The sequence below is a fragment of the Coloeus monedula genome (assembly GCF_965178545.1).
Source record: "Coloeus monedula genome assembly, chromosome: Z".
NCBI classification, from domain to species: Eukaryota; Metazoa; Chordata; class Aves; order Passeriformes; family Corvidae; genus Coloeus; species Coloeus monedula.
The window spans coordinates 34,927,326-34,952,696 of NC_138822.1; the positions used below are offsets into that span (position 1 = coordinate 34,927,326).

At 39.8% G+C, this 25,371-nt stretch overlaps 1 protein-coding gene across 3 annotated transcripts in view; it reads left to right on the forward strand.

Annotated features, from left to right (window-relative positions):
- Positions 1-17,307, forward strand: part of JAK2 (Janus kinase 2) — a 95,321-nt gene extending 78,014 nt beyond the window's left edge. For all 3 annotated transcript variants that reach the window (XM_082301055.1, XM_082301057.1, XM_082301056.1), the window contains 5 exons: positions 781-905; positions 6,240-6,412; positions 7,322-7,439; positions 10,911-11,024; positions 13,222-17,307. In XM_082301055.1, coding sequence (XP_082157181.1) covers positions 781-905; positions 6,240-6,412; positions 7,322-7,439; positions 10,911-11,024; positions 13,222-13,329 — 638 coding nt within the window. In that variant the 3' untranslated portion in view covers positions 13,330-17,307. The remainder of the gene's footprint in view (positions 1-780; positions 906-6,239; positions 6,413-7,321; positions 7,440-10,910; positions 11,025-13,221) is intronic.
- The last annotated feature ends 8,064 nt before the right edge of the window (positions 17,308-25,371 follow it).

Consider the following 25,371-nt stretch of genomic DNA (forward strand, 5'->3'; position numbering starts at 1 on the left):
CAGAACAAAGGAAGTAACGTCTGTTGTATACTACATCTCAGTAGAAGGTGGATGTTGATTCAGTCACCTCATTGCAGAATTTGATTAATTTAGAGAATAACTATTTGCCCAGTTTCTTTTAAAGCAAAAAAGTTTTCCTTGAAAATAATTTAGGGTTTAAGTGGGAGAATGCACAATTTTTTAACTGTTCTTGTTTTTTTTCCTCAATGTAATATTTCAGAGTGGATGTTACCAATTTTTGTATAGCCTATACAATAAAAAGGGTATACAGGAAAAAGTTTCAGAAACTGATCTGTTTGAGTGAATTGATGATGCCATTTAAGATGATGAAGTAAAGCATGGGTTTTACCTCTGCCCAGGATCTTACTGTAAAAAAAATAATCTTCAGTTCCAAATCGGGCTGTTTTGAAAGATGGTAAAATTGGTGACAAGTCAGTATCACTTGCCATTCTCAGTTTCATCTTGACAAGACAGACATACAGACTTCTACTTTGCCTTAGCAATAGTAGCTGAAGTATTGATGAGATGATGTTGATTAGTGATACATTAATTTATCAAGCATATCCACATTGTTGCTAAGTTTAAATAAGTGGCATAATGAGTTAATTAATATATGAAAAATTGCATAGTGATGTATAGATCATAAATTAATATTTTTGTGTTAAGTCCATTTTGTATTATGGCTATTGATAGATATTTTAAAATACTTATATTTAAAAACTTGTCTTTGGAAAATTACAGAAAATAGTACATTTGCATTTTTCATTATTGTTGTAAAAGGACGTAGGAATCTAAGATTAATTATGGAATACTTACCATATGGAAGTTTACGAGATTATCTGCAGAAACACAAGGAGAGGCTGGACCACAAGAAGCTTTTGCTGTATGCATCTCAGATATGCAAGGTAGGACATTTCAAATTATATACATCTTTCAATGAAATTGTTGTTTTGGTATATCTTTTATAATGCTGTTGGGCTGCTAGCACCACATAATCCTAAAAAAAGGTAGCAATATATATTCATAACTTCTGAGTATCTTAATACAGGATGCTGAGACTGGCCTATCTGCTGACTGAGGCAGAATATGCTCCTTTTTGTCACTAAGGCGACTGGAAATGAAATATTGTAGGAGTTAATATACTCACTCAGGCAACCTGTCCGTGACATTCTATAACAGAATTTTCAGAATGTTGACATTCCACTAAAAAAACACCATAACAACCTATATATATATATATACACACACACATGTGTGTGTATATATATATACATATTTACTTATATACTTACTTACATATTTACTTATATATTTACTTGAAACTGTAAGAGCGAGCAAGGATTTCTGTATGCAGAGCTAGCGGCCGTAGAAGTGCCCAAACCTGTAATAAATTATTTGGTACTGAACATCATTCATAAAATCCTGAAAAGCAGTACAAACATCTGATCTTTCTTGTGGTATCTCATTTTCCTTAGAGGGCTTATGCCTTCCCTAGTTTTATTCTATAATTATGCTTTAGATATAAGAAACTAGAGACACCTGACATTTCATTGCATGTTTAGATGTTTGGGAAAAGGAAAAACAAATGGGGGTGAGGGGGAGAGAGATAAAAATAAAAAGTACAACCATACCCCCCCCCCAAAGGCATGCACCACCAATATTTTTTAATTTCTTTTCCCAATACCTACATCAAAGACATGGAAACAGTAGGTTACGTAAGATTACAGAATCACAAAATCAACTAGGCTGGAAAAGACCTGTGAGATCATCGAGTCCAACCTATGACCGAACACCACCTTGTCAACCACACCACGGCACTGAGTGCCACATCCAGTCTTTCCTTAAACACCTCCAGGGACAGTGACTCTTCCACATCCCTGGGCAGCCCATTCCAGTGCCCAATCACCCCTTCTGTGAAGAAATACCTCCTAATGTCCAATCTGAACCTCCCCTGGTGCAGCTTGAGACTGTGTCCTCTTGTCCTGTCACTGGTTGCCTGGAAAAAGAGCCCAACCCTCATCTGGATACACCCTCCTTTTGGGGAGTTGTAGAGAGTGATAAGGTCACACCTCAGCCTCCTTTTCTCCACGCTGAACAACCTCAACTCCCTCAGCTGCTCCTCACAGGACTGGTGTTCCAGACCCTTAACCAGCCTTGCTGCCCTTCTCTGGACACGCTCCAGCAGCTCAATGTCCTTCCTAAACTGAGGGGGCCAGAATGGACACAGCACTCAAGGTGTGGCCTCACCAGTGCTGAGTACAGGGGGACAATCCCTGCCCTGGTCCTGCTGGCCACACTGTTGGTGGTACAGGCCAGGATGCCATTGGCCTTCTTGGCCACCAAGGCACACCCTGGCTCATGTTCAGCTGCTGTCACCAGCACCCCCAGGTCCTTTTCTGCCTGGCCACTGTCCAGCCACTCTGTCCCCAGCCTGGAGCACTGCCTGGGGTTGTTGTGGCCAAAGTGCAGGCATTTGGTCTTGTTAAACCTCATACTGCTGGATTCAGCCCATGGATCCAGCCTGTCCAGGTCCTTCTGCAGAACCCTCTTACCCTGCAGTACATCAACACTCCCCTCCACCTTGGTGTTGTCCATGAATTTACTGAGAGTACATTCGATCCCCTCACAGATCATCAGTGAAGTTGTTAAAAAGACCTGGGCCCAACACAGATCCCTGGAGGACATGACTAGTGACCAGCCACCTACTGGCTGCAGCACCATTCACCACTCTCTGGGCCCAGCTGTCCAGCCAGTTCTTAACCCAGCAAAGGGTGCACCTGTCCAAGCCATGGGCTGCCAGCTTTGCCAGGAGTATGCTGTGGGAGACGATGTCAAAGGCTTTGCTGAAGTCCAAGCAGACAACATCCACAGCCTTCCCCTCATCCACCAGGCAGGTCACCTGCTCATAAGAGGAGATCAAGCAGGACCTGCCCTTCCTAAACCCGTGCTGGCTGGGTCTGAGCCCTTGGCTGTCCTGTAGATGCTGTGTGATGACACCCAAGATGGTCTGTTCCATAACCTTGCTGGGCACTGGGCTGAGCCTGACAGTACTGTAGTTTCCCAGATCCTTTTTCTGGCCCTTTTTGTGGATGGGTGTCACACTGGCCAGTTTTCATTCAGTCCACAGTGAGCCAGGACTGATGATAAATGATGGAGAGTGGCTTGGTGAGCTCTTCTGTCAGCTTCCTCATCACCCTAGGATGGATGAGGATATTTTTTAGGGTATGTTGCCACAGATATTCTTATGTCTGGTAATTGTGCCCTGCCACATTAAAGATCCTAAGACTTAGCTTCTTCAATATCGACAGAAAAGGTCTGACAAGAATCAGGGGAGAGTCTCTGCCAGAGCCAAGATCTTCTCCTGACATTCAGACTTTCACATTGTGAAAAGAGCTTGCTGGTTTCCTGGTTGACACTGGACTAACCTTTTAGCTGCTGAACCTGTTGCATGTACAGAGGAATGCTGCACCCTTAACAGCTTATCTCACCTATTCGTGTGCTTCACTGAAGCACAGCAATGTGGGTAGTCTCCAGGAGAAGCTCCTTGGTGGGCAAGCAGTGTGGAATGCAGGAAAACAAAAAATGTTAGCAAGTGTCAGTCTTTTTGCAGAGAGAAAGGATTGAACATACGACCAACAGCTTCAGAACATTGAAGAGCTCTCTGATCTGTCTACAAAACAAGAAGTCATTCTCCAGTAACAGGCATAAGAAATTATCTCATACTTATTTCTGCAACAAAATTACTGTTATTATGCTGGTAAGTCACTATAAACAATCTTTGTTCAAGCAGAGACCTGGAAGAGTCTCTGCTTGAGCAAAGTACTCTTCTATGAGGGCGATGACTGGCTCTTTCACAGAAGAAAGGTACAACATGGATTTTTGAACACACAAAGGCTGCAGCCAATTAGCTGTTTTATTCTGTGTCCATCTCAGCCTGTGACCTCAAGGTGCTGGCCTTGTGCACTCTCATAAGAATCTGTGAAGCATGTAGAAGTCCTCAGGCTTTCACTCAAAGCCTGGTGAAACAACAGTGGCAACATGTCTCAGGACACTGGTCTGAGGTATCCGTTGGGAGGACTGGAAGGTGAATTTTGGCCTTTGCTAGCTGTGCAAACAGTGGCAGAAATCTTTGGGAAAGGAACTGTATTCAGAAACTACAAAGAAAAACAGATCTTAGTGTGTGTGTACATACATATATATAAAAGAACTTCCAAAAAGTTACAGGTCTTTAGGATGGTGAGAAATCAAAGTAGTAGATAAGATACTTCTTAAGTACAAAGCACCAGCCAAGAGAAAGGGAGCTAAAATATGCAGTCTGCTGATACTTAAGTGATAAAACATCCTGCTTTGATAATGACAAACCATGGGGACAAACAGTATGAAAATGTGGGAAATCTGCTTAGAACTTGCTCTTAAAGAAATGTCTTCACTTCTAAGGAAAGCAAAATCTGAGAGTTACAGTGTATGTGCCTTGCTTTGGAGTGTTCCTGCTGTATGACCTGCAAAGTAGAGGTTATAATAGATTGCTTTAAGATTTCACTCTAATCTGTGCCATTCTGTTACTCCAAAGCAACTTAATTATAAACATAGTGAGTACCTGGTCGGAATGCTTTTTCTTCATTTAGCTTATCATGTTTCGTTTTTCAGCTGGTTTTGCTTCTCTTACAGTGTTTGCTCTTTCAGCATCTCACATCTTTCTGCTGTGCATTTCTGTCACTGTGTAATCTTGGAGAGTTTTGATCAGAAACCTTTCTACCTCTTCCTTGCTGCTCTCCTCTGAAGTGTATGAGAGAAATGAAGGCATGCCCGTACCTGAGATGAATGTGTTTGGTTGTTCACTGTGTTTGGTTACTTGCTACTATACTGGGAAAGGGGTTTCCTTCTATAATGTTGTAAGTGTTTCAGGTGTCCTTGCTGGAGAACCCAGTTTTAAAGACAGAAACATTTGAAATCACATTTAAACTCTTTTATTAGACTAGTGCCACAGGATTATGATATCCACTTAGAATTTGCATTATTTCAATTAAAGATCTGTCTTCGAATGGGTGTTTCCCAGGCTAACAGAAAAGCTACTATCATCAAACGTTAGGGCTGTTTTCAGAATAGTACATCGTAGTAAGAAAAAGCTGTAGCATTTTCATAGGCTAGTTGTACCAGAAGCACAGAAGCCTCACTTTGAAGATGTTAGGTTTGGTATTTATGGCAGTGAGGAATGGGGCATTTTTGCACACTTTTGGAATGGTCTGTGAGTGAACAGCGATGCCACCCAGTGGTGCTGGGAGGTACTAGAATCTGAGAGAAAGATTGCACTTCGTAGCCGAACTCTGAAGTTTCTCACGTTAAAAAAAAAAAAAAAATTAGAGAAGTAAGCCTTTTGGCATGAATAGTATAATGCTGATTTTCAGAACTTTTGAGATCACCGATGCTGTTAGTGTAATTTAACTTTTCTGTTCTGTTGAAAGGGGGATATGCTTTCTTATAAAACTATGAAACTGACAACATGCTTTGTGACTCCTTTCACGTGTAATTTGGGTCTCTTGACATTGTGCAGCATGACTTTCAATCCTGCATTTGTTACTGTCTAAGCAGGACCTTCTGGTTTTAGTAATGCCACTACACACACTGGCTTCTTCCAAATTTCATTGTTAGTGAAAATAATTAGGTGCATTGGTAAGAAGGGATCATCAGCAACAAAAGACAAAATGGCTTCAGACCACTGTTGTTACAGCAATCTGTGAAAATATAACAATAAGCAGAACTGTGTTGGTGAATAATGGTCCATACAAGGCACACAGTTGGGAATACAATCAGAGAATAGCTGTCAAATTCAAGGACTCATAATACAAAGTTTCATGGAAGCAATCAGGAAAGAAGACGCAGAAAAAGAAGAAAAAAGTGTAAATGAAATGGATAGGTTGGACAGTCTTCTCATGTGCTTCTCATCCTCATTGTGTAGCTTAACCCAAATTTTGTTTTCCCTCTGCATACACCAGCAAACTGCATTTGGGCACAGAAAGGAGCTGTAACTTTTATCCAGCTGCATAATCAAAAAATACTTGGCTCAGACTCTCTCCCTCCGGTTAAGGGAAGTCCCTGAGCTTGGAAAAATTAACTCCTCAGAGAAGACAAGCATGGTTTTGGTTTTAACTTTGAGGTTAATTCATCCTCTTAGGGAAAGTGCAGCCGTGTAATGGTAAAAGTAACTCTTTTCCTGTTCTGTTTGTAACCTGTACACCTAGGGCATGGAATATCTGGGTACAAAAAGATATGTTCACCGGGATTTAGCAACAAGAAATATCTTGGTGGAAAACGAGAACAGAGTTAAAATTGGAGATTTCGGATTGACAAAAGTCTTGCCACAAGACAAAGAATACTACAAAGTGAAAGAACCTGGTGAAAGTCCTATTTTTTGGTAAGTCTTCTTTTGGCATGTGAAATCATGGCATGTTTTCAGTTTTTGCCATTTCATCCAATTTATTTTGCATGTTGTGGAATTCTTAGTTGGAAGCTCCTCATCAGTTTTCCAGCACTGTGAAAGTCACATGCATGATATTTCACTTCACAGAGTAGCATCTACTTTCCAACATATGTAAAAAAAAAAAAAAACCAAACAAAAATACCCAAAACAAAACCCTAAAAAGTACTTATTTAAAGGGAATAGTATCCAACAGAAAACGTATTTAGAGATAAAGGAAATCTAAAATGGCCTATTCATCTGGATGCTTTCAAATTTTTAGGCCTTCTAGTTCCCTAAACACTGGACATTCATGTCTTCCAGCTGAGATCTGTTGGATAGACCCCAAAAGAAAATGCCATTCCATACATCTGATTTTAGACTGTATTTTAATTCTGACTCAGGCCCTGTTTACCTAAAGAATAAATGATAGAAAATGGCATCTTAGTAGATGTTACTGGAGATGTACAGTTTAATTCCAGAAGTGCCTGCAACACAGTTCAAAGCTCACTGAAAGCGATGGAAGGCTACAATTGTCTTTCTTTGTAGATCTTACTACATCAAATTCTTGTTTACTTGCACTACAGATAAAAATATATCTACAATCTTTTGGAAAAAAAATCAAACTTGGTTATAGTTATCACTAACTGTGTTTGTTTAAGGTCGATTTGGTTTTCAAAACCAATTAACTATTATTAAACAAATAGTTACTAATTGAAGGTATTGAAGGGAAATGAGAACGTGCTAATATCTATGAGTAAAGAATACTTACTCATGAAAAAGAAATATGTCTTACTGAAACAAATATACCCAAATCAAATTTATGCATGTTAAGGAGAGCAATTTTCCTGGTACTGTGTGTTGCAGGTACGCTCCAGAATCTCTGACAGAAAGCAAATTTTCTGTGGCCTCAGATGTGTGGAGCTTTGGTGTGGTCTTGTATGAACTCTTCACCTACATTGACAAAAGCAAAAGCCCACCAGCTGTAAGTATACAGTTAATGATTCTCAGAGAATTTGTTTGTTTATTTAAATTTTCTAAAATATATAGATTGTCGTGTACCTCAATAGGTTGATATTTACTGATCCTTTTATATTTACTGATTCTTTTCTGGAGATACCTTGGTGTTTACAAGCCAACATCCAGTCTGAAGCAGTAACTGAAAGGTACTGCTATCAAGCCATAAGAAGGAAAGAAGATCTGAAAATTATTTCATAGTCTGTGCATACCTTATACATTCTGTAACTTCTGCTTGAAAAAGATTTTAAAATGTCTTATTGTAGGTGATTCTTTCCCATACTTTGTGGAGGGTTATCCTAGATGCAGCCATTCCATTGCATGACATTTATTTTTAATGCTGTTCCAAATGTAAGGTTGAGCCAAACAAATACATACAAATTAAGTTAACTTAAATAAGGTAACTTAAAGGTATTTTATGTTAGCAGAACCCAAGTTAGTAAGTTAATGAAGTCCAAGAAAGAAAAGGAGTGGCTTTTTGTAGACTGTTGACAGGTATCCTTAAATACAAGTTTACAGTGGGTGAAGAAAGATACTATTAGCAGTTCTCTACTTAAAAATAATGTACATGATCTTACACCTAGCAGTTCTCCATGGGCATAACAGAGGAGAGCTGAGGGTTCCGTATTTACTGGAGCTGGCCTTACCCTTGGTCAGAGGCTCAATCCTGGCAAATGTGGTTTTGAGAGCTGAATAGTGATGATAGGCAAAAATGCACTTGAGGAATACCTCTGCTCTGGCCTCAGTGGACCTCTTAGTAATTTCATACAATGAGCTATCAGAGATAATAGGGGAGAACTCAAGACAGCTCTTCCAGCATAAGAACGTGAATGTTGCAGACATGTAGAGTTCTTCAGAAGGATTATGAAATGAAAAGTGATAGAGTAAGTTATGGGCTCAGATGGACTATTCTTTGAATGAATGAATCCTACATGTGCATTCACCACTTCATCAGGTTGGTTATGCTATTGGTATGTAGCAAGAAAAGGTAATTCGTTAAAATTAACCAAAGTGGTCTGTTCATCTCTTGTAATCTTTTTAATTATACATTGTTTTCACAACTTGGCCATTTTCACATTCAACCAACAAGTGTTTCACACTTTCATGTCAAGGATCATTAAAGAAGTTTTGTAGCATTGGAGGAAAAATAATTCCTTTATGTTGTGCTTAGAAATTTATTTCAGCTAATAGCATATTCTCATTTACTTTTGATGTCTGGCAGTCTGAGTGAGGTTTTAATCTGCTTTTTAGCTTATTTTGGGTTTTTGGACAGCAAGATTTATCTAAGCCATTTTCGATGGCTTTAATTATAATAATTTTTCTGCCAGGTAGTTACTGATTAGTCCTGCTAACCATTTTTTATACATCAGCATGATAATACCTGTTTTCTGTTTGGCATTTTTCAAAGCATTAAATTGTTTCAGTGTTTCAGAGAGCTCTTTAGAATCACCTGTAAGTTTTATCCTTTTAAAACTAATTAATCACAAAAGCATGGAATGTTATGGATTGGAAGGGACCTTAAAGATCATTTAGTCCCAATCCCCCCTGCCATGGGCAGGGACATCTCCAGTAAACCAGGTTACTCAGAGCCCTGTGCAGCCTGACCTTGAACACTTCCAGGGATGGGGCAGCCACAGCTTCTAGGGCCAACCTGTTCCAGTGCCTCACCACCCTCACAGTAAAGAATTTCTTCCTAATATCCAACCTATATTTCTCCCCTTTCAGTTTGTACCCATTACTGTACCCATTTGTACCCATTGTCCTATCACTGCAGTTCCTGCAAGAGTCCCTCTCCACCTTCCCTGCAGGCCCCCTTCAGATACTGGAAAGTTGCTGTGAGGTCTCCATGCAACCTTCTCCAGGCAGAACAGACCCAGCTTTCTGAGCCTGTCTTTGTAGGGCAGGTGCTCCAGTCCTTTTATCAACCTCATGCCCTTCTCTGGACTTGCTCCATGTTCCTCCTGTGTTGGGACCCCAGAGCTGGATGCAGCACTGCAGGTGGGATCTCACCAGAGCAGAGCAGAGGGACAGAATCCCCTCCCTGGCCCTGCTGCCCACGCTGCTTTGGATGCAGGACACCTTTGGCTTTCTGGGCTGCCAGTGCACATTGCCAGCTCATATTGAATTTTCATCAACCATCACCCCCAAGTCCTTCTCCACAGGGCTGCTCTCAATCAGCAGCTGCTCTCAATCACTTCCCCTCCCAACCTGTAGGTGTGTCTGGGATTGCCATGACCCAGGTGTAGAACCTTGTGCTTCTCCTTGTTGAACGTCATGAGGTTTGCACAAGCCCAGCTCTCCAGCCTGTCCAGGCCCCTCTGGACGGCATCCCTTCCCTGCAGTGTGTCAGCTGCAGCACACAGGCTGCTGTCAGTGAACATGCTGAGGGTGCCCTCAGTACCACTGTCCACGTCACCTACAAAGATGTTGAACAGTGCTGGCCCCAGTACTAACCCCTGACGGACACCACTTGTCACTGCTCTCCCCATGGACAGTGAGCTGTTGACCACAACTCTGAGTGCAGCCATCCAGCCAGTTCTTTATCCACTGAGTCATCCATCCATCAAACCCATGTCCCTCCCATTTAGGGACAAGGATCTCCTGCAGGACAATGTCAAACACTCTGCATTAGTCCAGGTAGCTCCATCATGGAACGTCACCAGAATTTCTCAGGCAAAAATTTTTGCCCTTAGTAAAGCCATGCTGTCTGTTGCCAGTCACTTCTTTGTTTTCCATATGCCTTAGCATAGTGTGCAGGAGAACTGGCTCCATGATCTTGCTTGGCAGAGGTGAGACTGACTAGCTTGTAGTTAAATGTGTCTTCTACTTTCCCCTTTTTAAAAATCAGGGCTATATTACCCTTTTTTGAGTCATCACAACCTTCACCTTAACAACTTCATCTCCCAGGTCCCTCAGGACCCTTGAATGAATTGCATCAGGTCTTACAGACTTCTGCATGTTCAGGTTCCTTAGATGGTCATGAACCTGACCCTCTTCCACAGTGGGCTTAGGATCTTCATTCTCTCAGTCCCCCCATCTGCCTTTCTCAACTTGGACAGTGTGCCTTTAGCCCTTGCCATTTAGGATTGAGGCATAGAAGTCTTTGAAAACCTCAGCCTCTCAGCCTCCTCTTTATCCAGGGTAGCCAGATCATCAGATGATGATCATGAGCATTTTTAAAGATTTTTCACTTAGTGATGTAAATTGTGTATGTATAATTAAATTTTATTCTAGTCTATATTATTATTCTGTTCTACACACAGAAAAAATCTGTAATTATTGTCATATTCTCTGGACATGTAATTTATAATTTCATCATTTTTATGTACTATTCTATTTATTCTTCTTACTCTTAGACAGAATTTTTGCTTGGTAAGAATATTATAGCTTCTTTTTTTCCGTCTAAAGATCATATATTACAGTTGGCCTTTTGTTTCAGGAATTCATGCGCATGATTGGCAATGATAAACAAGGGCAGATGATTGTCTTTCATTTGATAGAGCTGTTGAAGAATAATGGACGACTACCAAGACCAGATGGATGCCCTGATGAGGTGAAGTACTGTGTTAAAGTATTACTATAGTGTGAAAGGTGCTCAGTTAGGGTGAGTACTTGGTAAATGCAAAACTTGTATTTTGTTCTGCTTGGACCACTAAACTGTGTATTCAAGTGAAATGGCTGTGCTGTTATTTTATCAGTTTCATGATGAGTATAATCATATTTCTTTTCTGATTCTTTAGCTTGCACAGCCTCAGGAGCCCAGAATGTAGTCTTGCTAAATATATGAAGTTGGGACTATTATGACTGACTGCTGTACTTGGGCACTCACACTTCTATTTCAAAAATATATATGTATTAAGGCAACAAGATTAGTATATAGAACTTGTTCCATGTAAGTCCCATGTAGAGATTCTTATTCAAAGCTGTCAACTATGGATTCTTTTGAAATCTGTGATATTTAGCAAAAATATCTTAATAGCTACCTAAGGTTTTTCACATTTAATTCCATGATTTAAAGAGCTTCTTATCTTGATTATTGCATTTCTGTTACTGTTCCCTTCTCAAGTATGGAAAGCCCATGTTTATCATGTATGTTATTCACTGTCAAGCATTTTCAACTCTCAGATTGTGGGGACAGTTAAGTATATTAATTCAGATTTGTATTCATGTACTTTGTATATACTGGAGTGTAGCTGTAAAGCTGTCCCCAGAGCACACAAATTAATTCAGTGTTCTTTTTGTTTTACTTATACACCAGAAGCTTTAAAAAGTACTTTCTTACCACTTCTAAGTCTTGTAGTTTTCTGTTGGTTAGAGCAGGGTGCACAAAGTCAAGTTCAGTCAAATTGGTCTGGTAGGGCTATGTAGGTGAATCAGTAGTGGAAAAAAAGGAAGTAAAATAATTATGGGTTGGGTTTTTTTACGTATGTAACTTCCAGCTCAGATTAATTGCTGCATCCCTTTAAAGTCAAGCACACTTAGGAGTAAGTCAAGAAATAATCCATTCAAAATTGGCGGAAGAGAAAACAGCAGGGTCAAGTGCTCTAATAGAGATGAGAACAAATGGTACAAGTGAGGCAGGAAGCCACAGGGGAAGAAAAAATGTATAGAGAATGGAAATAGAAGTCTTTGAAGAGCCTTTCTTGCATTTTATGTACCAGTACAGCAACTGTTGAGTTGTAAAGGTTTGGCTTTTTATAGATAACCTGAATGTCATATGTATGAGATAATACATAATCTGTTTTACTGAAATTGTATCGTAACTAACCCAAAGGTTTCAATGGCTGACATTTCTCCAGCTATCAAAGCAAGATGGAAATGTCTCTGTGTCAGAAACTGTATGCATCCCCTTTTGATCCTGAAAGGCCAGTCATCACAGATAATAAATCTTCCAGATACCTGCAGCTTACAGCACTTTATCTTGCAGCTTACAAGCTGCTTGAGACTTGGTTCTAAAGCAGCTTGGTCAATGCAGGTGTTTCAAATTTGCTGAAAGATAAGGAACAGTTTCTACTTTTTTTCCTGGTAGCTGTACAGATTTCTCTTAAGCAACATGTGAAAAACTGTTAAAAGTACGAGTCGGTAGTAACAATCTGGATTGAATTAATGAGAAGAGTACAGGTGAAGAGCTTGGCAAGTTTCATGAGACCAGGTATCAGGTACATCTCTGGGCAAAAGGAAAACTGTTGCTGTGTAACTATTATAGGGGAAGTAGATTTCAAAGTGGGTTTAGTTTGCACAGTAACTTTTTTTTTGCTTATTTCTGATTATATATGAAGAATAATTAAGAATTTAGTATATAAGTGTGGAGAAGTGTATGTTAACTTTGCAGGGGAAGCTTTATTTAGAATTACTGTCTTTGTAAATCTGATTCCTGGTCATACTGGTGTTTGTCATGTCATTTTTTTTAACTTTTCAAAAAAAAAAAAAGAGCAGGCAAAAATATTAAAACATAGCAAAATAACATAAGTCTCGTAAAAGTTTCAAAAAAGAGCTGAGTGAATTTTCATGCTAACTTTAAAAAAAATAGTCTTTTAGAATAAGAGCTTTTGCAGAGCCACCTGTCCTCAGTTCTTGCTATCCCTGGGATCGAGCACATAAACTGAAGGGTATAGCAAGAGTTTATGCACACTCTTTTGCAGCTGTTGTTTGGAAGCATGACGTTAAGCTGGATGTTCTTTAGACCAGCTCAAAGTAAGTATGTGTGGTATCTGTTTACCTACTACCAATTTTCTTTTTTTCTTCTCCAGATTTATGCTATCATGAAAGAATGCTGGAACAATAACGTTGCCCAGCGCCCCACCTTTAGGGATCTTGCTCAGCGAGTGGATCATATAAGGGAAAACATGGGTGGATGAGAAAACTGTCCCTCCTTCAGAGGATGAGTTGGAATGCAGAAGAAAATGTACTTGGTCAGCTGTGTATATTAGACATATGTACATGTGCACACATCTTATGCTTGCTGGAAGTAAAATCTGTGTGGCAAATACCCTATCTCAATCTGACTACTAAGAAATCCTGCTAGGGCTTTTTTATCAGGATATATTTGTTACTATGAGAACGTGCTGAAATTCTCAGTAGGGAAAGAAATTATTTTTCTAAATTAAATAATGAGTAGTCATTCAGCAACACCATTATTTGCCTTACTTGGCAATACAAAAAAGAGGTGACTTAAAATGTGATGAAACTAAGAGATAAAAACCCAGTGTATTTCCTTGTTGAAATGGAGATGCCCAGAAAAGACTTCTAGAAATACTTTTACACTGAGTGTATAGTGACTTGGCACCCTGTTTTGTGTGTTGCACAAAGACTTTGTGTGTAAATACAGTTTCATGATTTTTTCAGTGTTGATGCAGAACTGGCTTCTCTGTGTAACAAAACAGAAGCAGTTCAATGTGCCTGTCTGAATCAGTTATCAGCCAGCAGTATATCCAAAGAGATGTAATAGGCTGTGTGGTGTGCTGTAAGTATTTTGAGGGAAAGGGAGCAAATTGTGCTTAATTGGGGGAGACAGAAAATCTACTAATCCATGTGAAAATTATAATTTAAAAATGAAAAAGCATAGTTGTTTATCCTTTTCTTCTTACTCTTCTTTTCCCTTGAGTATTAGATTGCCTTTATAGAATTGAAGATGCAGTGATAACACATAGAAGTGAATTCATTTTACACAAGGCAGTGTCTTCAGTTTAAATAAGGAAAAGCTAAACATACTGCTTTTAAATGCTGCTCATTTTTTCTTTCTGTCTTTGTAGTTTTCATGCATCCATAAGTACATCTATGAATGGGAACTTTCAAAGCAGGATTAAAAACCTAGAAAATGCCCTCACTTTCACAATTCCTCACGTCACTGTTAAGATGATCATCTTAGTATCTTCCTTCCAGCACAGAAAAAGAATACTTACAACTCAATATCTGATATGGCCAGTCACAACCAGATCAAGCCTGTTCTGTATTGAAGTGGCCCAAGCCTATTCTGTGGTAATACCCAGAATGAGACTGTTTGGAAGGAGGAGTTAAAAGTGCAATTGCTCCGCACTCAGCGGAGGGCCAGGACATGATTCCAGTTACTGAGAACTGGAAGGAGATAAGAGCTACCTGAATGCTGTATAATTCAGCTTTTGAAATAAGTAAGAGAAATTTTTGGACAAGAGAACACTTCGGTTTTGCCTTGAGGCATAAAACTTGGGGATAATCTCATATCTCAAAGTAGTATAACTGCAGGGTTTGTTTATTTTTAGTTCAAATAATCTTGTTTGTTTTTACTTAAGCATTATTGTTTGCAAAGTAAAATGCTTGTTCTTCTTGGACTTCTGCTGAGAGAAGTTCAGTTAAGGGGATATACAGCTTGGCAAACTGACCTGACATCCAGATTTATATTTAAAATGAAGTGCTCATTTTTAAAATTTGTGGCAGTGAGTTAGTGAAACAGAGGTTACTTTCACTGTGGGGCCTCCTTAAAATTTGTGGTTAACTACATCCATCTTATCAGAGGTTGAAGAACCTCAACTTTTAAAAAAATGTTAAAAAAAAAAAAAAATCCTTAGTGTAACATAGTGCCAGTATAGCAGTATTTTGTACAACTGTGATGTTTCTCTCCCACAATCACTCCTACAAAGCTACTATTTTATAGCACAAGAGAGTGCTAAATAGGGAGAGCAGCATCAGCCTTCTCTCTGCCCATTGCATTTAGAACTATTTCTGCTAGTGTTCTTGCCTCCAAGCATTTGCATAAATGATTTTTCAAACTAATTTCACAGTCAGTTTTTAAGCTGAAAAGAACTTTGAAGTCCTTTGTTCAACTTAACATGTTTTCTCAATTTCTATACATTGCTTTGAGGATTTGAAATTTTGTGCAAAAAATGTCTTTGCATTTGTAGTCTCAGTTATGTGTACATGTGTTTTGTAACAAAGGAGATAAAGCTTTAAAGCATCGAGACAGCATTTCAGCTGGATAACATATGCAGGAATTATGTAAAATTTGCAGTGTATGACACACAATAGCTCACTGGTTTCAAATACATAGTAGACTAAACATAATTTATGTAAAAATCTCAGGGAAGTTTGTGTAATGCAATGAAGAAATCTTCCAGTCTGCTAATTTTTCAAGTGAATAAAAGGTCTTTTTCTTGTTCTACAACAGTATGACTAATTACATAGTCTATTTGATTGCATAAATGTAGTGGTGAACTCAAGGATGATTTTTAAGTGTCTTGTGGAGTTTTATTTTTTTTTACTTTTAATATGAGATCATTTTTAGAGAAAGCCATATCTTTACACTGCAGTGTAATTGTGTGTTGTTGGTCAGAGACAGTCTATTTTGACAACCAGAGGCCTGTGCAGAGGGCTTGATCATTGGGATGAATGTTTGTAGCTGGAAGAATAGGACCTGGTAGTACTTAGGACTTGGGGGATATATAGTCATCTGCAGTGTTGATATTTAGGTCCCAGAGCAGACCCAGTGGGTTTCTCAAAAAGCTGTTGAGGATGTAAGTGTAGTAACTTGCTTAATTTGGTACTGCCAGTTGTTTAACCTTAAAAAAAAAAAAAAACAAACACCACCACCAAAAAACACTGTATTTTGTATTTTGAAAGCTTTCAGATCTACAGTAGCATTGATAATGTCATATTTTTACATAGCCTTTGTATCAGTAGACTAAGTACTTTGTTTTAGAAACTGTCTTCAGTTGGCATTGCATTTGTCATGCTTTAGTGTAATCATTATGCACTTCAAAAATGCTGTTTGGTTTTGTTGGTAGAAAAAGTGCTGGTTTATGTATACCTGACTGCTACTACAGTGTAGAATTAAAATATTAACTACTGCTTTGCACTTATATTTGAAGTGAAAGAATTTTTTATAAGTGCACAATATATCTTACAGAATCTCTGCAATCAAGTATTGTGTTGTGTAGTATTGGTTTGTTGTCTATCAGCATAAATATGTTAAGTTTCAAAGTTAGTTTTAAAATATATTCCACACAGTATTTCACAAAGTTGCAACAGTCATGTAGTAAGCCAGAGGAGAAATGAATTTTCAGGAGAAGAAACCCGTGTTCTTGTCAAGTCCTAGTACTGGTTAAAAGCTTCCATAGTTTAGATAATTGTTGCTAAATGTACTGATGAATACAACTGTGAAAATATATGTAAAAATTATATTTTTCCCCCAAAATTAAATTTTTAATTGTTGCATTTAGTTGAGATGTTGACCAGCTGCCTTGAAATGTATGGGAAAAGATGTTACTGTATTAAGTATGAAGAAATGTAACTCTTGCATAAAGAAAGCAAGCTTTTCAGGAATGTAGGATCACAAATACCTACAGGATAGAGTTCTGAGAGCAAAAGTAGAAGTGTAGAAGAACAAGACTAAAGGAAGAAGGATGATGTTCAGCACAGTAGAAGCTTTCTGAAATGTGAAATGCACAGTGAATTATGAAAAACCAATGTCTACTGAAAATGCCATACCATGACAAATATGTGCTAATATATTTCTAAAGTGTGTATTGTCTGCCTTAATTCTAAAATATTCACAGACACCTAACCTGGCTGAAAAAATTTCAGTAATTACTATACCAAAAGAAACTTCTAAATGTTGTGCCGTGCCAGACAACAATTCTGAAAAGGTGTTTGACTAAGAAGTTTTTTTTCTGAATTTTTCTTTTTGAATAAGAGGTTTACAGTACTTTATATTAAAGTAGAAAAAGTCCCTTGGTGGTAGGGAGCAGGGAGGAGAAGATATCTGCTACTTATGATTGAAATGTAAACATTTGAACACATGGTTTATTGAAGAGAACATGAAAGGAGTATTTTTAGAAAACTGTGTAATCCATACCTGAAACTTAACTGTGTGTTTCTTTCGCGTTTGGATAGTGAAAATAAAATAACTGAATACAATGAATTACACATGCCTGCCAGCATTTTCTTCTGTACACTATCTAAAATTTGTTACTGGTGTTTAGATCACTGCTGAAGGCAGCTGTTGTGTTTGATGAGTTAGAACACAGCACATACAACTTCCTAACCCTCTTAGAATAGCCATATGAAGCATTTATCCTTTGGAAGAAACTTAGATGTATCAAAGTTAAAGGTGTTACCTAACAATAAGACTGGGAGCTTTTAATCCCCTTTTTTTATGAAGGTTTTCACTAAGCAAATGAATGTGGCATGGAAAAGCACTTCCTTTTGTTCTCAGTATTTGAAGAGACGCAAGTCTGTAAGACAGAAATGGCTTACACCACCTTACATTTCTTAAATTTGTTAGAAATTCTAATGTCTTGAATTTGCATTACTTTGTCATCTTTCCATATGACTTTCCTTAACTTTACAGGAAATTTTCCACCACTTTAATGAAAATTACCACCATTTACCTTGAACAGAGTTGAATGCTCTCACTAAATGCACAACTGGACCCTTAGTATTACCCACCAAGTGCACCTGGGTCCTTGAGCAAAACCAGTCCCACAGATGAGTTTGCCTTTGCTTGAAGCAGGACTAATTCAGACAGTCTTCCCTAACATATTCCCCTTATGGACCACGGAGCTTTATTCCCTTCTGCAGTATCTGGAGGTTTTGATTGGGCAGGGCCAGCTCAACTGGTAGAGCTTCAGTATTAACTAACCAGGTGGTCTTAGCTAAATGTAGTTCCCAATGTTTGAAGGTTTCCCCACCCATTGCTTTCAAGGTGGTTTTTAACAGCCCATTGTAACATTCAGCTTTCCCAGAGGCTGGTGCATGACAGGGATATGGTACACCCACTTAAACCCGTGCTCTCTGGCCCAGGTGTCCGTGAGGCTATTTTTGAAATGAGTCCCGTTGTCCAACCCAGTTCTTTCTGAGCTGCCATGTCTAGGCAGGACTTGCTTTTCAAGGCCCAAGATGGTGTTCAGCTGGTGGCATGAGGCGCAGGGTACCTCTCCAGCCCTTCAGTGGTTGTGCTGCTGTTGTAAGCACGTAGCGCTTGCCTTGGCAGGTTTGCGTGAGTGGGATGTAAACGATCGGCCAGGCCCCCCCATTTTTTTCTTTTGACCCGTGGGAGTTTACCCGCTTGCTCTGCTGGGTTGCAGCACACATTTCACAATGTCCTGGTTAGAGAGAAAGGAGATGGAGTTTTTAGTGCTGTGTGGGTGTGGCGACATGGTTTATTGCATACCACACACTTACCGATGAGGATATGGTTTCAGCAGGAGAAGCCAAGGATCAGAAAGAAGGGGAAGTGCGCCATCTTGGCCCTCCCTAGCCAAGAAGGTGTCGAGATCAGCCCGGTGAACTCAGCCCCCTCTATTACCCCCGGTCCCTTCTCTGTTCCTTTGAGCCCAGTGGAGTAAACACCTCTGTCTCTGGCAGAGGGGAAGCAGTTACACAGAGCCCAAAACTCCAGCTGAGCAAATCCAAGTGGCACTGGTGTTGGAGTCAGCCACATGGGACCAAGCCAAGCCAGGGGAACAGTGCCAAACACAATTGAGCTCAGCAGTCCAGAAAAAAAAAAACCAGAAATGAGCAGCACAGCACAAATGTTTTATCTGCCAAGTTTGTTTTGTCCCAGCTCTTTGTTGTTTTCAGACTGGTGCAGGGAGGGGACATTAAGCCATGGATATTGCCTTTGGGCGCTATCTTTGTGAAGTGGTTTTTTTGTTGGCAGTGGTGAACACCCTTTTGTGTATTAGGTCTTCCTTGGAAAAGTATCCTCCCTCCCATTTGACAGAAGTCACCTCCAGAGGCTGAGAGTTTCTGTCCTCTTCCCAATCCCCTTGTCATTGCCCACATTATGTGACAGGGATCCCAGCTGCTTGGCTTCACTATGATCTGGTTTCACATCGTGGGCTGCAATATCCCAGCATTGGAGCAAATGGGTCAACAGGGACTCTGCTGACTGATGGCTGAAATCTTTTGCTATATCTCACAGCTCACCCAGGGATGGAGATTGGGTAATTATCTCTGGCCTGGCCTCTTCCTCTAGTGGTGCAGTAACACAGAAAAAGCCCAAGGTGCCTCTGAGGAGGGACCCTGAACAAAGTAATCCCTGCGCTTTTATACCTTCACAGTCAGTGCAGTGAAAGTCTCGCTCATCATTTGAGTCCTCGGCTGGAGGCTGCTGCATCCAGGCTGGTTCCTGTGTGTCTCTGAGTGACCTAGTCACTGCCATGGAAAAGGACTATACCATGACCAGGACTGGTGCTTCTGTTTTTTTTTGAAGCCTGAGTCACTGTGATTTAATGAGACTTCGGTTTAGAATAGGTGCACAGCTCTGATGATCATTAGAATTTTTTTCAACAGATTGTCTCCTGATCAATACTGATTTTTAGCTTCCAATATGACTTTTCTGTGTGGCCTGGAACTCTGCAAACTCAAACCTAACTCACTGACAAATTTTGACATAGATGCTGCTGCCTGTGTAAATTTTTGGAAGAGGTTGGAGCCACATGAAGAAAAAAGCTTTTGTCTACTTGAAGGTAGATTCACAAAGCTGCAATTACTAAGGATCTGCCAAAAGGAGAGTCAGAGGGAGAGAGTAAGAACTTGGTAAGGTGTTCTTCCTCATATAGATTTTGAAAAGACTGACAGCATAGTCTAAAAATCCTTGAAAAGAGGACATGTAGACATTGAAGGATGAGGTTCCAGTGGGGAAAAAAAAAAAGTGCTCTCCAAAGTGAGTGTATCTCTTTGAAGATATGCACACTCCGCACTTCTAAGAGTCAATGCAGACAAGCAGCTGAGTGGACAGGCAGGAAGGTGTACCTACAGAGTCTTCAGTGCTGGGCTGGAAACCATCTAAGCTTCCAAAAGCAAAGCTGAGAATGCTTGTCTTCCATCAGGTGGGTAAAGGCTGAACCAAGGTAAAAAGTTAAACTACATTAGACTCACATCTAGCAAACAAGTTCTGTCTGACTGCTGAACAGCTGGAACAATACAGAAGACTGTGCCTTTTTCCATGGCCTATTCAGTTTCTGAGCCCTCTCATTTAGATGTTCTCTGTCTCATGCAGCACTCAGTGAGAGTGGAAGAGACCCCAGAGAACTAGAGCTTAGAGACTTAAGATAAATGTTGGGAATGCAGGAAATTGACAAGGTATGAAAAGAACCAGAATTTCCTCTGCAGTGGAAGTACAGCCATACTGCTGCAAACCTTAAGAAGTTCTGAAAGGGTGCCTTGCTCTTCAGGTAACTTGGCCCATACTGTTCCTTGTATCAGGGCTGGAAGGATCTGTGGGATGAAGATGCCTCAAACCAGGGAGATGTCCTAGCTGTCATCAGTCCATTGTAGAACACACCAGCCAGTCATGTTACTGAGAAGCTCCAAGGCCAACAGCTACCACATGTCAGCAGGACAGGAATTTTGACTTGCCTGTTGAAATAAGTGGCTGCCTCTCAAAAGCTGCACAGAGGGCACAAGACTGCTGGGGTCAGCATGGCACTGCATGGGAGCCCTCAACCCATTGCTGTGATGTCAAACAAAAAAGAGTCAGGAGGAAATCTGTATTGTCACACTGTTGCTGCATGGGGAACACCTCATCTCTCCAGGCAGGGACAAAAAGGTGCAAAACTACACAGGCAGAAACATTTCAACAGTGGCCTTTGGTGTCAGGAAAAAACTTCAGTAAATGAACCACTGAGTAATGATACCAGGAGAGCTGAAACCATAGGGATCCCTTTCTGATTCAGAGGCATTTTGCTTTCAGCTTCTTTGGACAAAACAGCTCCTGATGAGGCACTTCTCAGTGACAGAAGGGATGCATCACTTGCTGGCTGAGATCTCATGGAAACTGGAAGAACCTGCAGAGTCTCAGGTCAAGCACTACAGTCCAGGGAAGACAATCCAGACAAGGCAAAGCAGCATATGTCTGTGGGCTGTTTTGCTGCCCTTATTTTGAAGGGCACTACCTAGGAGTTTTCAAAGCACAAAGGTTGGCAGCCAGATTTTGATTCTTATCTCACTTTCTGTACATGAAAGATACACTACATCACTCAGCTGTGTTAACAGTGTGCTCTTGAAAAATCATAGAGGTATGTCACTAAGGTTAAAATATGAGAGTAGGCTGCAGCTGAGGAACATTTAGCAATTCAAATGAACCACGGGAAATTTCCAGGAAAAACATAGGTAGAAGGAAGCTTAGATGAAGAAGAAGAATCTGATGCACAAGCTAGAGAATTTACTTTCTTTCCCATTAGTGCTGGTTCTCTAGAGTTTGTAGGTCAGAAAACAGTAACTGACAAGCACACTGTTACAGTCCAGTATCTAATACCACAAAGCAGGTGGCACAAAGCAGACTAATAGTCAAGTAAGTCTAAACTAAATCCGGGGAAAGGAGCCAACAGCTCAGGTGTTTGTTCCCAAGACACATGAAAGCTGTGTGATGATAGAATTCATTCCGTGTGTGGTGGCAGTGTGGCATAAATGAGGAAAGGACCCCCTTTCAGCTAATTGCTGATACAAGTGAGTGACTGCACAGCAGCAGATGGGATACAAATCTACCCAGGTTTCATTCTGCTGAGTAGGAAAGGAGTTGTCATTTTCTACTGAGTCTCTACTGCCCGCTGAGTAGGAAAGATGGTAGTCTCAGAAACTCTTCCTAAAACTCAGAGTGGTAACTCTAGATCTGTCTCCAGCTCCAGAAGGTAAAAATAAAGGTTAATGTTTTTCCTGCCTGTAAGTGGAGGCTAAAAAAGAAAAAAATGGATAGCACATCTCCAGTAACGCATGAATCTAGATGTTTTCCTCTATGGTTTAAACAACTGGCAAAATAAAGAACCAGCCAAACAGGACTAGAGTTAAGAGGGAGATATGTCTTCCAGGTCTCTGGGATTTTCTGTATAGTTCTCTGTAGTACATTTAGCATTCTAACTATGGTCAAACTTACATATCATCACTACTTGAGGCACTGGGCTCTAGCTATACCACAATCAACACATTGCGTAATTGCGTTACGAGTTCTATCAGATTTAAAACAAGGCAATAGCAAGGAACAGACCTGGAAAACCTGTTATTACATACTGCTCTGAATTATTCCCATGTCTTTGGGTATTGTTCTAAGAGCTCATAGTCAGACCTGAATCAGACTACATCCCTAGTGAAAAAAATTCCCCAAAACATCCAGAAATTTGTATCATGCAGATAAAAATGGCAGTGCTAATATGGGAATGTGCTGGTATACCACTTTCTACTCATGAACTCAAAATAGCTGTTCAGAAGATGGCTCACACATCTTAATAGATTATGCAGAGATTGGACATTTCCTGTGCAGTAAGACTTTATCAACAGGACTGTAAGGAATTTCTGTAAGCAGCAAGTTGCTAAAACAATGTTTTCCTCAATACCTAATTCTCTGTGAAAGAAATGGGGGAAAAAACCTCAACTTTTTCCTTGTAAAAAAGTGTACGTTTCCGAACAGTTGTGATGGTAAGCAGAATGTGTTGCTTTAAGCTGCTGTCCTCATGTTTATGCTGCTGGGTACATACAGCAGCACTCTCCAAGGCATTTTCAGCCGAGACAGTGTCCTTTTGCTCTATCTGGATCAACTCAACCTTTATTTTACCTTTTGAGCTGTCTGCTCCAAAGTACGTTTGCTTCAGAGCGTGTTTGCTTTCCCTACCTAATAGTCAGACACCTCATTTTACATAAAAGGCTTGCTTCTGTTCTTAAAAAAAGTACCTGTGGACATCGAGTAAGCAGATGGCATCCTCTAGACCTGTTCCAATCAAGTGACACATAATCATCACCTTTGGCTACATTGCAAAGAAACCATTAGAAAATACAGCCTAGTGTCACAGAAAACCTTCAGTTTTTGAAAACTCAGCTTGCAAAAAGAAAAAAAGAAAAGAAAAAAAGAGAGGAAAAAGGCAAGGCAAGGCAAGGCAAGGAAGAAAAAATCTTTGCACACTGTAATATGTACACAGATACTTTCTTACTCTAAAATACAGAATTTCTGTCTGTGCCTTCTGTCTGTGCCATGGCTTGCCTACTAAAGTTGTTACAGACTATGACAAGGCCTATTAAGAAACCAAACGAAAACACCGATTTCACCTTTTCTCTAGGTTGACTCATACCTCTGAGAAAAGCCTGTTCATATCAGATAAAGGCTGATCTTTCTATTTATAGTCCCATCTCAGCCTGAAACACTTCCACTCAAACACTGTTTCCACTTACACTATTTATAGTTTTACTGATGGGTTACATCTTAACCCAGCAAATTAAACTCCAGATTGTTCCATTCAAGGCTTGAAATCACAAATTTAAAGTTTTTCCTGCATCTTTGTTTCACTCAAGCCTTCTATAACCATATTCACCTTTTCCAATATTCCTTTGCAAAAGCTTGGGGGACAGTTTTCTAGCAAAATGAATGCATACAGGATAATTTTTAGTTTCTTCCTGCTTCTTCCGGAATTTTCATATTGTGGCTTTTCTTAGGGATGCTATGTACCTCTTATTCCTCACGTTGCTAGTAAGTAATCTTAACTTCAAAAGTTCTTGATACTGCTCAAAAATAAGGAATACATCCCCTCAAACTCCTCCTGTAATCTTCTGGGAGATCCTAATCTAAACTAGGAGTTTCCAAACCCAAAACTAACTGTGAGGAGAAGTTGCTGGAAGCGAAGCTACAGACATTTAGCTAACCTGTTGCAAAAACAAACCCACCCCAAACTATAGCAGAATGTCACACAGTTGCTTTTTCTACTCAGAGTGGCAAAAAGCATCTTACAGTCACTACAACAAAGATGCTTAAGAAGACTACTCATTTCTTTATAAATACTGTAACAAGGTCACAAGAGATGGCTCTTTTCATGTGGAAGATAACAGCATTCCTAGTGAATGTCCATTCTGCCCAATCTCTACTGAATAAAACTGATATCTGAAAAAAAAAAAAAGGATTTATAGATGCCTAATTGCAGCAATAACAATAATATCTTAAGAAAAGGAATAAAGAAATGATGCAATAATTGCAGGGAGCAGTAGTCCAATCAAGGAACACTTGTCAAAATACATTTTGAAGAACAAAGCCAAAGGCATCAACTGCACAGGCTGAGCCATGAAGCATGCTCTTAGTCAACTACTGCTACAAAGGTAAGTTACCATGAGCATTATAGAGGTCAGAAAAACCAAACCCTCACTTAATGAACAATATAGCTAGGAAGAAAACTTTTTACAACTGAGAAAAACATTCAGGAAGGCAAAAGGATTAGAAACTACAAGGATTAAATCAGCTATTTATAAAAACAATAGCAATTAGCAACTTCGAAATAAATCTGAAGTAGTGTAGACCAGCACACCTTAAGAACACACAGAATGATGTCTGAGTGTCTGTACAGTGTTACTTGATGTACATCCAGCACTATCACTCTGCAGTAGCTGGGAAAAAATGGAGGAGTAAAGTAAACAGGGAATAACTGAAGTGTTAATACTCTATTGTATTTAAGCCTATCTATGAGTATAAAAAAAAAAAAAAAATTCAGGTTGCAAGTGTTTTGTTGTGGTGAAATTTCTATAAAGATAATACTACATAAAAACAATTCTGCAGTTAAAAGGAAATGGAAAACTTGTGTTCAAAATAATCAGCAAGCTGAGTCAGTGTTAAGTGGGGTTTCAGTTGGCAAGATACTCTTTCTGTACAGCTTTGTACCATGAATCCCATTTTCAGTATTGTTGGATATCACAAGGAAGGTGGAGTAGGCTTCATTAGAAACTTAGTAACAGTGGAAGTAAGGGGTTCAAACTGAACGACGGTGAATTTAGGTTAGATATTGTGGGAGAAATTGTTCCCTGTGGGAGTGGTGAGATACTGGCACAGGTTGCTCAGAGAAGCTGTGGATGCCCCATCCCCAGCAGTGTTAAGGCCAGGTTGGATGGGGCTCATCAAGTGGAAGGTGTACCTGCCTACGTCAGGGGAGATGGAACTAGGTGATATTTAAGGTCCC